The sequence below is a fragment of the Planococcus citri genome, chromosome 1, assembly GCF_950023065.1.
Source record: "Planococcus citri chromosome 1, ihPlaCitr1.1, whole genome shotgun sequence".
NCBI lineage: Eukaryota > Metazoa > Arthropoda > Insecta > Hemiptera > Pseudococcidae > Planococcus > Planococcus citri.
In genome coordinates this window covers 19,277,139-19,289,805 of record NC_088677.1, presented here as the reverse complement: position 1 = coordinate 19,289,805, position 12,667 = coordinate 19,277,139, and the positions used below count along the sequence as shown (strand labels likewise).

At 32.6% G+C, this 12,667-nt stretch overlaps 2 protein-coding genes across 2 annotated transcripts; both read right to left on the bottom strand.

Annotated features, from left to right (window-relative positions):
• Nucleotides 1–1,407: 1,407 nt before the first annotated feature.
• LOC135849719 (D-altritol 5-dehydrogenase-like) lies at nucleotides 1,408–3,618 on the bottom strand. The gene is made up of 8 exons (XM_065370261.1): nucleotides 3,595–3,618; nucleotides 3,274–3,441; nucleotides 3,061–3,182; nucleotides 2,826–2,992; nucleotides 2,554–2,754; nucleotides 2,286–2,463; nucleotides 2,036–2,146; nucleotides 1,408–1,939 (listed from the first exon to the last, which is right to left on the bottom strand). The coding sequence occupies exons 1-8, from the start codon at nucleotides 3,601–3,603 to the stop codon at nucleotides 1,828–1,830; spliced, it is 1,068 nt and encodes a 355-aa protein (XP_065226333.1). The 5' UTR covers nucleotides 3,604–3,618; the 3' UTR covers nucleotides 1,408–1,827.
• A 602-nt stretch (nucleotides 3,619–4,220) lies between these two features.
• Nucleotides 4,221–10,922, bottom strand: LOC135849718 (carnitine O-palmitoyltransferase 2, mitochondrial-like). The gene is made up of 11 exons (XM_065370260.1): nucleotides 10,755–10,922; nucleotides 10,276–10,680; nucleotides 10,064–10,205; nucleotides 9,839–9,995; nucleotides 9,494–9,761; nucleotides 9,220–9,419; nucleotides 8,983–9,149; nucleotides 8,790–8,903; nucleotides 8,603–8,711; nucleotides 4,977–5,169; nucleotides 4,221–4,886 (listed from the first exon to the last, which is right to left on the bottom strand). Exons 1-11 carry the CDS (start codon nucleotides 10,826–10,828, stop codon nucleotides 4,757–4,759), a joined length of 1,959 nt encoding a protein of 652 aa, XP_065226332.1. The 5' UTR covers nucleotides 10,829–10,922; the 3' UTR covers nucleotides 4,221–4,756.
• Between the last annotated feature and the right edge of the window lie 1,745 nt (nucleotides 10,923–12,667).

The window sequence follows — 12,667 nt, the reverse complement described above, 5'->3', positions numbered from 1 at the left end:
ATTTCAGGGTCAAAACAAATTTGTTACCATAGCTTTTGAAGGAGGAAGAAGATGGTTTGGCGAAGCCCGAGAGGGGTGCAAGGAGAACATAAGAAGGTCCACAAAATCCAGCGTAAGCTACTTTGACAATGACATCTTCATCTGATTCTACTTTGGGAATTTCTTCATTTGCGATAATCGTTTGATTATTTTTAATATGTATCTACTTTAACACAATTCATATTTTTACGATGAGTCCATCCATAGATGTAAAGTCTTCAGAAGGAGAACACCTTTTACCAGCTCACCAGTGGTATAATTTATTGAAAAATTTTACTAACCTTATTTTATACAGGGTGTTAAATAAAGCGTGGGCAATAATTTCACAATCACAATAGATGCAACTCGAGTAGACGAACAAAAAACGTTATCATGATAAGTTGCCTATCTTGTAAAATGAAGGCGCTACGTGCTCCGCAAAACTGGAAATTTACCAATTTTGAAAATTCATCAAAAATAAGAAAATGTTTGAATCATTCAAATGATGTCCCTTACCCATACCTAGTACTCGAGTGGATGATCAAAAAAAGTTATGATGACCAATTGCCTATCTTCAAAATTGAAGGGGCAAACCTGATTCAAAATTTCCAAATTTCGAGTGCCCCAAATTTGAATTTTGAAATTGTGCCTGCCCCTTCAATTTTGAAGATAGGCAATTGGTCATAATAACTTTTTTTGTTTGTCCACTCGAGTACTATGGGTTAAGGGCATCCTTTGAATGATTCAAACATTTTTTTACCGTCTGCGCATTGAAGAAATTACCACATTTTTGAACTAAAATTCACCAATTTTGAAAAATTCATCAAAAATAAGATGTTTGAATGATTCAAAGGATGCCCTTAACCCATAGTAATCGAGTGGACGAACAAAAAAAGTGATTATGACCAATTGCCTATCTTCAATATTGAAGGGACAAGCACAATTTCAAAATTCAAATTTGGGGCACTCGAAATTTGGAAATTTTGAATCAGGTTAGCCCCTTCAATTTTGAAAATAGGCAATTGTTCATAATAACCTTTTTTGTTCGTCCACTCTTTTACTATGGGTTAGGAGCATCACTTGAATGATTCAAACGTTTTCTTATTTTTGATGAATTTTTCAAAATTGGTAAATTTCCACTATTTCCAGTTTTGCGGAGCACGTACTACGTAGCGCCTTCATTTTACAAGATAGGCAACTTATCATGATAATGTTTTTTGTTCGTCTACTCGTGTTGCATCTATTGTGATATAATTGCCCTCGCTTTATTTAACACCTTGTATAATGTCTTTTTATTTATTTTTCTTTGCACACTGCTCATATTTAATATGTTTAAGATGATCACAAGATGTATGATGGTACTGGTAAAAAAACAAATAAATGACGCGATTCAGTAAACGTATGTTTTATAGTTCAATAATATCAGCTTATACATGTAGAAGAAAACAACAATGTAGGTACCTACTTAATATTCTAGCGTAAAATTAATACCTACTTATACTTATGTTGATAAATACGAAGAAAATTTAGAATGAAAGTCGGATGTCGGCATCAAATAAAAAATAAATAAATAATAAAAAATCCTATAAGCTTTCAATTATTTAGCTCACAAAAATTCAACGCCTGTTTAAGTTTTATTGGTGCGATATAGATTTAAAATAAAACGATAACATTGAAAAAAAACTTGAAGTTATCTGTGTACATAAATTTGGGTACCTGTCTAGGTGTCTAGAAAGGTCTACTGAATAATCCCATCGTGTAAAATGTCTCTCTGAGTCAAATTAAGTATGTATCACCTAATCTTGTTAATCAAACTTCGAACATTATTTTAGTAAATGAACCACTCGAAAATGCTTTCAATGCAGCTTCATGCTCGCTCAATGGAAACGTTTTTATTCCCAAAATTTCCATGGTAAGATATCTATAAAATTGAAACAAAAAATATGGTAAGTATATTTCAGCATGAGAATAAGATATTTGATAATTTTCAGGAAAAAATTGTGCATGGCATACGAACGTTTTTGACATTGATTCAATATAGGACATGGATCTTTCAAAGGTATTAGGTGTATTTATGTTTACTCCCAGAATGGATATTTCTTCGTAGAATAATTTATAAGGATTTATTCTGAAACAAACGATCGCGTCAATTATTAAAAAATGATTCATTAATACGCTCCAGTAATTAGACACAGACACAGGTACCTATACCTTGTACATTCCTCGTATCGTAATACTACGCAAATTAAATGAATAAATACACTTACGTTATCTGTTTATCTGGATGAGCAACGCCAAATATTAGAAATGTACCCCCTCTTTGAATTAAAGGAATAGTTGCTTGCATAGCTTCCGCATTTCCACTACAATCAATACAGATATCAGCTTTGTAATTCGGATTTTCTTGTAATAATTCTTCATGAGTTGTGCATCTGTATCCTAAACCTGTATTTAAAAAAAAAAAAAAAAAAACGTGAATAGGATGATGAGCTTTATTTTAAAAAAATGTTTAGATGTACTGATTTAATTTTAAACCTGCTTTCAACAAGAGTTGTCTACGATTAATGTTTGGTTCAAGAACTGTTACTTTTCTATGTCCCATTACGTGTAATAAACAACTCCATAAAAGTCCGATTATTCCCACGCCAATTACCAGTATATTGCAACCCATATCGAGATCTAGTCCTAGTTTATCCAATCCGTGAATTACGCATGATAAAGGCTCGCATAATACAGCTATAAATAATATTAAAAATAGGCGATAAACAAAGGCATTCAACGAATAGAAGTGTAAAATGTGAGTACACCTTGGCTGAGTAAAACCTCATCAGGTACTTTGGCTACCAGAGAGACATGAACTTTGGCGTATTCAGCCCAACCACCGTTACTAGCTATGCCTATGGTATGCTTCAAGCTTCCTTCTTCGCAGAAAATACTCTTCTTTCTTTTGCAGGGTATGCAAATTCCGCAACTCCTAAAAATCAGATGTACGTGATTCTTGATCATTGCATTATGTGAATTGTGAAGATTGGAGAAACATACATATTCGGATTAACAGCGACTCGATCACCTTTCACCAAATGAGAATATTTCGGTGAAATATCAGCGATGCTTCCAACGAATTCATGTCCTAATGTTATTCCATCTTCGGCATCGAATTCTCCCTGAAATAACATAAGTAGGTACATAAAAATTAACTACGAAATTAAAACACATTTTATCAAATTAATTTATGTGTAATAGAAGTATACTTACATTGATAATATGCCAATCTGTTCCACAAAATCCAGCATAAGCCACTTTGACGATGACATCTGTATCGGTTTCCCTCTCAGGGATTTTTTCACTGGTGAGTATCGTTCGCTTATTTTTGATGTCGACCTTGATGCAATACATTTTCAACAAATCAGGATTCGTCGACAACTGTAAAAAAAACTTCGAAGTTCGAGTTAGAATAAATATACTTCGCAAAAGTGCAGAACGAGTTCTACTATCGGTTATATAGTTACCTATCTAATCAATTTTTGGTAAGTCAGTCATAGTTAAGAAATAATTATTCGTTTAAATGTCACGTACGTTTGACATATTAAATTTATTTCGTCGAATTGCTACCGATACGATATTATAAATATGGTGTGCGATAAATTTATTCAATCTATTCCGTGAAATAAATTACCATTAGAACAGAATCAGAAGCGAACTGGAGTGAAGTAGACCAATAAAGATTAAACAAATGCTATAATATCACATTCACTGAATATTTTTTTTTTTAAATCATGTCATTGGAGAATGAGTTATCGGAATTGATTTTTTCACATTTTTTTTGGAATACGATCACAAACACGAACGTAAAAAAAGAACACGAATGGGTTTTTAAAAAACTAGATATCTACGAACTATCTTCACCTTACTTACCACTCAAAAAAATGTTATCGATTTCTGTAGCTTCGAAGTTCGATTTTTTAAAATGTACGAAAATACTTATTTTTATTCTAAATTATTTTGGATTGAACAGCACACATTATATGTAGCAGCAGAAAAAAGTTATAGGATTAATACACGTAGATAGATTAAATTGATTAAATAATTGAACGTCAATTTCATTTCGCATTAGATAAATTTAGTAAATTAATTTATTTTCTGGACTTCGTAATAAGTTAATTAATATTTTATTACAAAAGAATAAAAATGAAATAAACATCGATAATTTCACGAATTTATTCAATAGATTTGATATAGGTACACTTTCCTTTATAAAATAAAACCACGATAACAAAATGTAGCACATAAATAGGTAATAGGGAGGGTATAAAAAATAAAATTAATTAACAACGTTTTCAAATATCACAACGTAGATCACACTAGATTCGGTTTTGTAAAAGATAAAAAAATGAAATAAAAAAATCTTTGAACGAGTTGCAGCATAAATGAGAAAACATTTTTAAAAAATAATGAGAAATTACAGCACCGAAAATACTTTTAAAAAGCTACCTATTGAAATGAACATTATCATCATAAATGAAAATTATACTGTGACAGAAATTGATAAATTTTCAAGTCAATTTGAAAATGATTCAATAGGAAGCATTTAGTATCAGGTATTTTTTAAAAACACCGGTTGATTCGATTAAAATTAAAAAACTAGGAAAAAATCTTCATTACTAACATAAAAACCCAACCAAACATCATAGCTACTCGTACAATAATTTTTTTTTAAAATAATAAGACGAATTTAGAATTAACTATTCTTCAATACTGATTGAATTGTTTTAAAGCCGTCTTCAAGACATGATTTGAATTTAGATCCATCAGTCTGACTGTTGTAATTAGTTACCACAGCGCCACAACTATCATCTCTTATCATATATCTGCAAAAATAAAATTTCCAAAAGATTATTCTTCATAATTATGAGAATATATAAAACGGATAACAAAAGTTCCGGAATAATTAAACGTACGCTATGCCAAATCCATCTTGAACAACTGGACCGAAACCACCTCCTAGAACAACTTCGGATGATAATGTCGAAGTTGATAGAATATTCTGATTAATTTTCTGATAACTCTGATCGGTGAAAATTGAAGGTAACGTTGAACTCTTCTTTTCGGCCAATTTTCTCAGAGCGAAGAGATGCCTGTCGAATCCTTGCCCTGAAAAAAAACCATAGGTATCTCAGCGACGAGTTAAAATGCAAGATTCAGGGATTGTACTCAAATTTTTCTCAAAAAAAGTAACTTGGTAACCAAAAAAGCCGGAAAAAGTAACCAAAAAGTAACCCAAAAAAATGTTAATGTAAACAAAAGTTGCAACCAAAAAATTTCAATGCGTACAAAACATTACAGTTTATTTTAGATTGAAAAAAAAACAACGAAAATTTTGATAGCAGTTTTTTCAAAAAACACAGGAAAAACACTTTCAAATTGAAAGTTCAAATTTCAAAATGGCGCTGTAAGTGGGAGCTACCATTTAAAATGTTGAAAAAATTTCCATAGATATACCTTTTCATGCTTTTTCGAAATATTCAAGTTTCGAGATGAGATCTCTTGATGGAAGGGGAGCACCCCCACCCCCAATTTTGAGCTAAACTTTCGAAATGAAATCTGGGGTATGTGATCTATTGGATTCTATGTTTTTGGTGACGCTGAACACGAATATGACGTCAGATTTTTGATAGGGTCCCATCCATGGCCCCCAGCTCCTCCCCAAAGGGGGTAGAAGTTCAAAAAAGTGTTTTGTTCGTGCGACACATGGAATAGTATGTTTTTGGTGACGCTGAACATGAATATGACGTCAGATTTTTGATTGCACCCCATCCACGGCCCCCAACAATTTTTTTGGACTTTTACCTATAGGGGGAGGTTTTGGGTTCCATGGGTTGAGGTCTATTTAAAAAACTATGGCTATATTCGTATTCAGCGATATCGAAAACATACTATTTCATGTGTCACACGAATGTAATCCTTTTTTTTGGGTCACCCCTTTTGGGAAGGTGCTGGGGGCTGTAGACGGATCCAATCAAAAATCTGACGTCATATTCGTGTTCAGCGTCACCAAAAACACACTATTCCATGTGTCGCACGAACAAAACACTTTTTTGAATTTCTACCCCCTTTGGGGAGGTGCTGGGGGCCATGGATGGGACTCTATCAAAAATCTGATGTCATATTCGTGTTCAGCGTCACCAAAAACATAGAATCCGATATATCGCAGCCCCAGATTTCATTTCGAAAGTTTAGCCCAAAATTGGGGGTGGGGGTGCTACCCCTTCCATCAAGAGATCCCATCTCGAAACTTGAATATTTCAAAAAAGCATGAAAAGGTATATCTATGGAATTTTTTTCAAAATTTTAAATGGTAGCTCCCACTTACAGCGCCTTCAACGTTTGAAAATTTCAAAATGCTTAAAAAATTCTAAATGCAATGCCCTTTCGAACTGTGAAATCAGTTTTGATCAAAGTATCATAGTTTTGGAGGAATGGGCTGCTGAAGTTGAGTACCTCGAGACAATGTGAAAATAATGGAAGCCCTCCCACCCGCCCCATGAGGGGGCTGAGACCAAACTAATTGCGGGGTTCTTACTTACTGGATGGGTATATATTGTAAAAAAAATTTGAGTGAAATCGGAAGACATGACTCAAAAACGTTGGTTGAGTTGACATGGAATGACCCACCAAAAAACAGTTTTTTTAAAATATAAAAAGTTGAAAAAAAACACGAGGATTTCTAAATGAAAATTTGATTAGAAGAATAAAAAAACTCCATCAAAAAAATTAAAGTAAAAAGCACTAAAATTTAAAAAAAACCTCGCACGAATTGAAAACAAAATTCACCAAATTTAACGATAAAACTGCGAAAACTTCACAAAAATTTACGCACAAGAGAAAACACGAAAATTCGGGGAAAATCGTCAAAAAATTGGAAAATAAAACCTATGAGAATTCAAAAGAATAAGACTTGAAAAAAAAATCAAGAAACCCACAAAACATTATAAATAAAATCATCAAGCCTCGAAGTCCAAAGAACTCGAAAAAAATCTGTAAGCAGGAGAATTCCGCAAAAATTTAGGCAGAAGAAATTACTAAAATTTGGGGCCAAATTAGGAGAAAATTTCATAAAAAATCTCGAAAATTCAAGATAAAAAATGTCGCTAAAATTAAGAACAGAAATTTAGCAGAAAAACGAGTCAATAAAATTCAAAACAAAATTATGGAAATGATGAAAATGAAAAAATCTCGAAAATTCACTTGAGTAAAAATCATTAAGAATTCGGAACAGAAAACTCACGGGAACTAAAATTTTAGGTATAAATTCGGAACTAAATCAAAAAAATGTTGAGAAAAATCATCGAAAAATTTCTAGCAAAACTGAAGAAGATTCAACAGAGAAAAATAATTCGAACTTGAAAAAAAAACTGTTCAAAGAGAGAGGAAATCCGGAGCACCTTTCCTCATAACTGGAAGGGAAGAGGAAGAGAGAGAGAGAGAGAGGGATCAACGAATAAAAGATATCAAAATGCAGAAAAATCCACCACAAAAAGTGAAAAAAAAATTAATAAAGTCATCAAATCTTGAAGAAGCTTGCCTCCCTTCTCGAAAAAAAAGATTAACATTCAAAGGAAATTGATTTTTGGAAGAAGAAAAATGACAATTCTACAAAAATGTGAGTAAGAAAAATCACTTGTTTTTTAAAAGCACAAAACTCAAAAAAAAACTGTTAGAATAAAAAAAAATGCAGTAAAAATTTAGGCAAAAAAAGGACCTCAATGTAGAATAAAAACCACAGAATCGTGAAAATTCAAAGTTGAAGAAGTTTGTCAAGAGTGGAGAAACTTTGCCAAAATATGAAAATATAAAAAAATGGAAATTCTGAGAAAATTATCGAAACACTTGAAAAACAGAACTCGCGAAAATTCAGAAAAATCATACCCGTCAGAATAGGGAAAAATCTACAAAAATTCAAAAGAAAACTCACCAAATCGACGAAGAAAAAAATTCACAAAATTCAAAAAAAGCCATCGAACCAAAATAAGGAGAAATCCCGACCATTTGAGCAATAAAATCACACAAGCTCGAGGGAAAATTTCAATGAAAAAATCACGAGAATTCAAGGTGATGAAATTGGGAAAAAATTCAGGCGAAAAACATCATCGAAATTCAGAGCAAAATCATGGAAACATTATTTTGGTAAAAAATCACCACCAAAATTCAAGATGTAAAAATCAATCAAAACAGGAGAAAATTCACTAAAAACCATCGAGAAATTCAAAAATAATAATATTTACCTGTTGAAATTAGAAAACCTCTAAGTACATTTTAAAAGAAAAATCATCAAAACAGAAAAAATTAAATTCATAACGCTGAAAAAGCAGCGATGCCGTTTAAATACTTAATGGCAATGTTTTTTTTCAAAGAATTTTGGATAAAAAAAAATCTGTGAAAAATCTCGGAAAAAGTAACTTTTAGTGACTAACATTTTTAAAAAGTAACCATAAGTTACTGTTAGTAACTTTAGTAACTTGGTTACCTAAAAAGTAACAGAGTACAGCCCCTGAAAGATTAAAAAACATTTCACTGTGACACGTACCCATAGCTGCATTTCTGACTAAATTTCCATGTACTTTGGAACATTCGTCTATCATTTTACGTAATTCTTCGTTACTTAAATTTTTGGCAGTAACAGCTTCGCAGAATTTCTGTACATTCGCGAATTACAAAATATAAATTACAACTCGACGATAAAAAAGATGAACGAAAATTGAATTAAAAATTACTTTGGTTTCCATTGTACAAGGTCTTATGGTTTCAGTTCGTCCATGTTTAAAGGCAGCAGTGCTACAAGATTCGTAGGTAGCGACTGTTTTTCTAGCATAATTGTAATAAGCTAACTAAAAAAAAAAAAAGGAAAGAAATTAAGAGAAAATCCAACCAATTCCAAGTAAAAATTTTTCAAAAAAGAACACGTACTTGGAAAGACAATTGCATAATTGCATCAGGACTAACTTTGAACTTCTTACATTGAGATTTACCAATATCATATATAACATCGTTCAGATCCAACGAATCACAGACTTTTTTAAAGGAAGACTTGGCTAGATCGACTTCTCTCTTGATTCGATCATCGATAATAAAATCTAAAACACGAAATGTAAATCAGCATCGAGTTGTAAGAAGTTAGAATGACAAAATGATCACAATTCTTACTCAGTTTTCTCGGACTATGACTTTCAGATGGTAAACTAACAGTTTCCGTTATTTCGGTAACTTTGGGGTTTTCTTTGGCGTCTTTATGGATATCTTGGAAGTACCTCAGTACAGCTACACCGTCGCCCCACGAATGCTCGAAATTCAATCCAGCTATTCCGTTTCCGGTGCAGATGAGAGTGAAGGATTTATCAAACCATCTGACGAAAAAAAGATACGAATAAATATCGAGCGCTATCGTGTTATATGTAAAAAATTACAACAAAAAATCCACCTGTTGACACCATCGGAATGCAAAAACCATTTGCAAATGTCTTTGGGTGCTTCGGAAATTGGTTCGTCGAGAGCGACAGCAAATAAACTAGTATCTATTACATTGAGTGAGGCCGCGTTACCAATGTTTTCTAAATGTTTGCGATTTTCAGCCCATTTATTTCGTTCTGTGGTAGTTAAAATACCGAGTGGGTGTTCCGCTGGAGCTGAATCGTCGCTAAGGATTGCATTAATCGAAGTTAGGATCACCTCTGGGCTCAATATATGTCCTAAAAAAAATGATTACACTTTTAAATAAACATTCGAGTCAAATTTTAATAACTTACGACTGTTCAAATCAACATACCACTATTATCCAGTACATCAACCGAGTAAAAATGTCCTCTTCTCAACACAACAATGTGTTTACGATGATCTCTATGAAACAGTCGATCTTTACCAGGTTCTGGAATTCGAGTACTACCGAACAGGTGAGAGTATTGTACCATATCCAAAGGATACGCCTGCAATGATGATAAATTAATCGATAATAATTCTATTCGTAATAACCAAGTCCAAAAAAACTACTCACATTAAATAAATACGCTCCATACCAACTAATGGCTGGTGGTAACAAAGATGTTATTCTACGAAACATCAACGTATCACTTTTCTTCGGATTCAAATGGAAGACTTCAGGTTCCAAGATATTATCCTTCAACGATTTATAGAATCTTAAAACCAAAACATCGCACATTAAACTCAAAATTCTTTGGAACTGAAATACATTCGTACGATAATTACCTCAACGAAGAAATAATCAAATTCGACGTCTTAATTAGTTGTTTATCGTAAAAGCTGCTTCCTTGATTGACGAAAATCAAAGCTGGATTGTAATTTATAGGCAAAGCTGTTCTGTCACACAAATACATGTGGAACCACGGCTCGGATATATAACTGGTATCTTTGTTCTCCGCATCTTGATCTTTGAGTTCTTTATGCAGCTGAGCACCTACTTCGGTTTGGAATTTCTTCACAATACTTTCCGTATTACTGAATTCGTCATTGGTGAGAATTGGTTTCAGTGATTGTAAATATCTGTCGCAAGTTTTAGGCAGCTCGGGAATTGGTAAACGGGGTAGTGATTGTTGAAAATGAAGAGTTGGTATAATACTTCTTTGAACGAACTGGTAGTCGTCAGTGGATGAGCTGTAAAATCAGGCATATTATTATAAGAATTAGGAAATATCAACAGATGCGGTCGTATGTAGTGATCTACTTACTATTTTGTTCTGGAACTGATGCGAGGAATTTTCAGGATTATATCGACACCGATGGTCCTTTTTAATTTCAACATTGTGACAATGACCGTTTGAACTTAAAGCTCAGTATCAGTCACTTCACAGTTCTATTTACCTACTTACAAGTTTCAACACCTTCGATCTTGCATAGATAAGAATCCGAAAGAAAAAACAACCTCCTAAATGAAACACATTGGCCTGGCAAAAAATTGATTAGTTAGAGACGTTCACATTATTTTTTAACAACTCGGAGCTATGCTATGAGCTATGTTTCGAAAAGTTTCGAATTTCGATTATTTTTATTTGAAAGATTTAATTGTGTCATTCCGCAGGTAATGGGCCGGATGGGCCCATTTGGTCGGTATTGAGTTATGGGTGGGGGGGGGGGAGGGTCAAGTAGACCTCCGGAGCAATCATATGAGCTGGATAGAAACCCAAAAACAAAAAGTGCAAAAAAAAACTCCAAAAAAAATCCATAATTAATTTGAAAAGCTCAACTTTTGAAGTGAAAATGGTGAAATGAAATGTAATCAACTCATCATAAATACATGTAGGTAGAGGTACATTAGCTCGCAGTTTTTTCAGTTTTTTGTCTCATTGTCTGCAAAACTTTGCCACCAAAGTTAGATATGTTTTCTCCTTAATTTTTTGTAAAATTTGCCCAAGTCAAAAAGGGCCAATCTTTGGGTAAAGTTGTCAAAAAAGTGTGAATTTTAGGAAACATTGTCAAAACGTGTCTATTCTTGGCAAAAATAGTCAAAAGCAATTTTTGAAAAAATTGTTGAAATGGTGTCAATTTTTAGAAAAATTGTAGGCAATAAGTATAAATAAAGTGACAAAAGTTGTCACCAAGTGTCAATCAATATTTAGAACAGTTGTCAAAAAGTTTCAATGGGGGGGGGGGGGAGTCAAAAAAGGTAAATTTTTGGGGGGGAGAGCAATAAAAAACACAATTTTTGAAAAAATGGTCAAAAAGTGTCAATAATTTTTACATTTTTAGAAAAATTGTCAAGAATGTGTTCATTTTGTCAAAATTGTAAAAAAGTGTTTATTTTGGGAAGGAATCAAAAAGTGTCAATTTTGGGAGGAGGGCAGTCAAAAACTCAAAAAGGTTCAATTTTTGAAAAAATAGTCAAAAAGTATAATTTTTGGAAAAAAGTCAAGATTGTGTTCACTGTTCATTTTTGTCAAAATTGTATAAAGTGTTCATTTTGAGGAGAAAAGTCAAAAAGTGTGAATTTTGGATTTAAAAAAGGTCAAAAAAACATCAATTTTTGGAAAAATAATCAAAAATGTGTTCATTTTTGTCAAAATTGTAAAAAATGTTGATTTTAGAAAAAATTGTCAAAAAGTGTCAATTTTGGGGGGATAGGGGAGTCCAAAAAGTTCAGTTTTTGAAAAAATAGTCAAAACGAGCCGATGTTTGGGAAAAAGTCAAGATTGTGTTCATTTTTATCAAAATTGTATAGAGTGTTCACTTTGGGGGGAAAAGTCAAAAAGTGTCAATTTTGGATAAAAAAGTAAAAAACGTTCAATTTTTGAAAAAATAGTCAAAAAAGTGTCAATTTTTCGAAAAATAATCAAGAATGTGTTCATTTTTGTCAAAATTGTGAAGAAATGTTTATTTTTTAAAAAAATTGTCAAGAAGTGTCAATTTTGGGGAGGGGGAGTCAAAAAGTGTGAATTTTGGATAAGAAAGTCAAAAAGGTTCACTTTTTGAAAAATAGTCAAAAAAGTGTCAATTTTTGGAAAAATAATAAAGAATGTGTTCATTTTTGTCAAAATTGTAAAAAAGGGTTTATTTCCAAAAAAAAATGTCATAAAGTGTCAATTTTGGGGCGGGGGGGGGGACAAAAAGTCTAAATTTTGGATAAAACAGTCAAAAAGGTTCACTT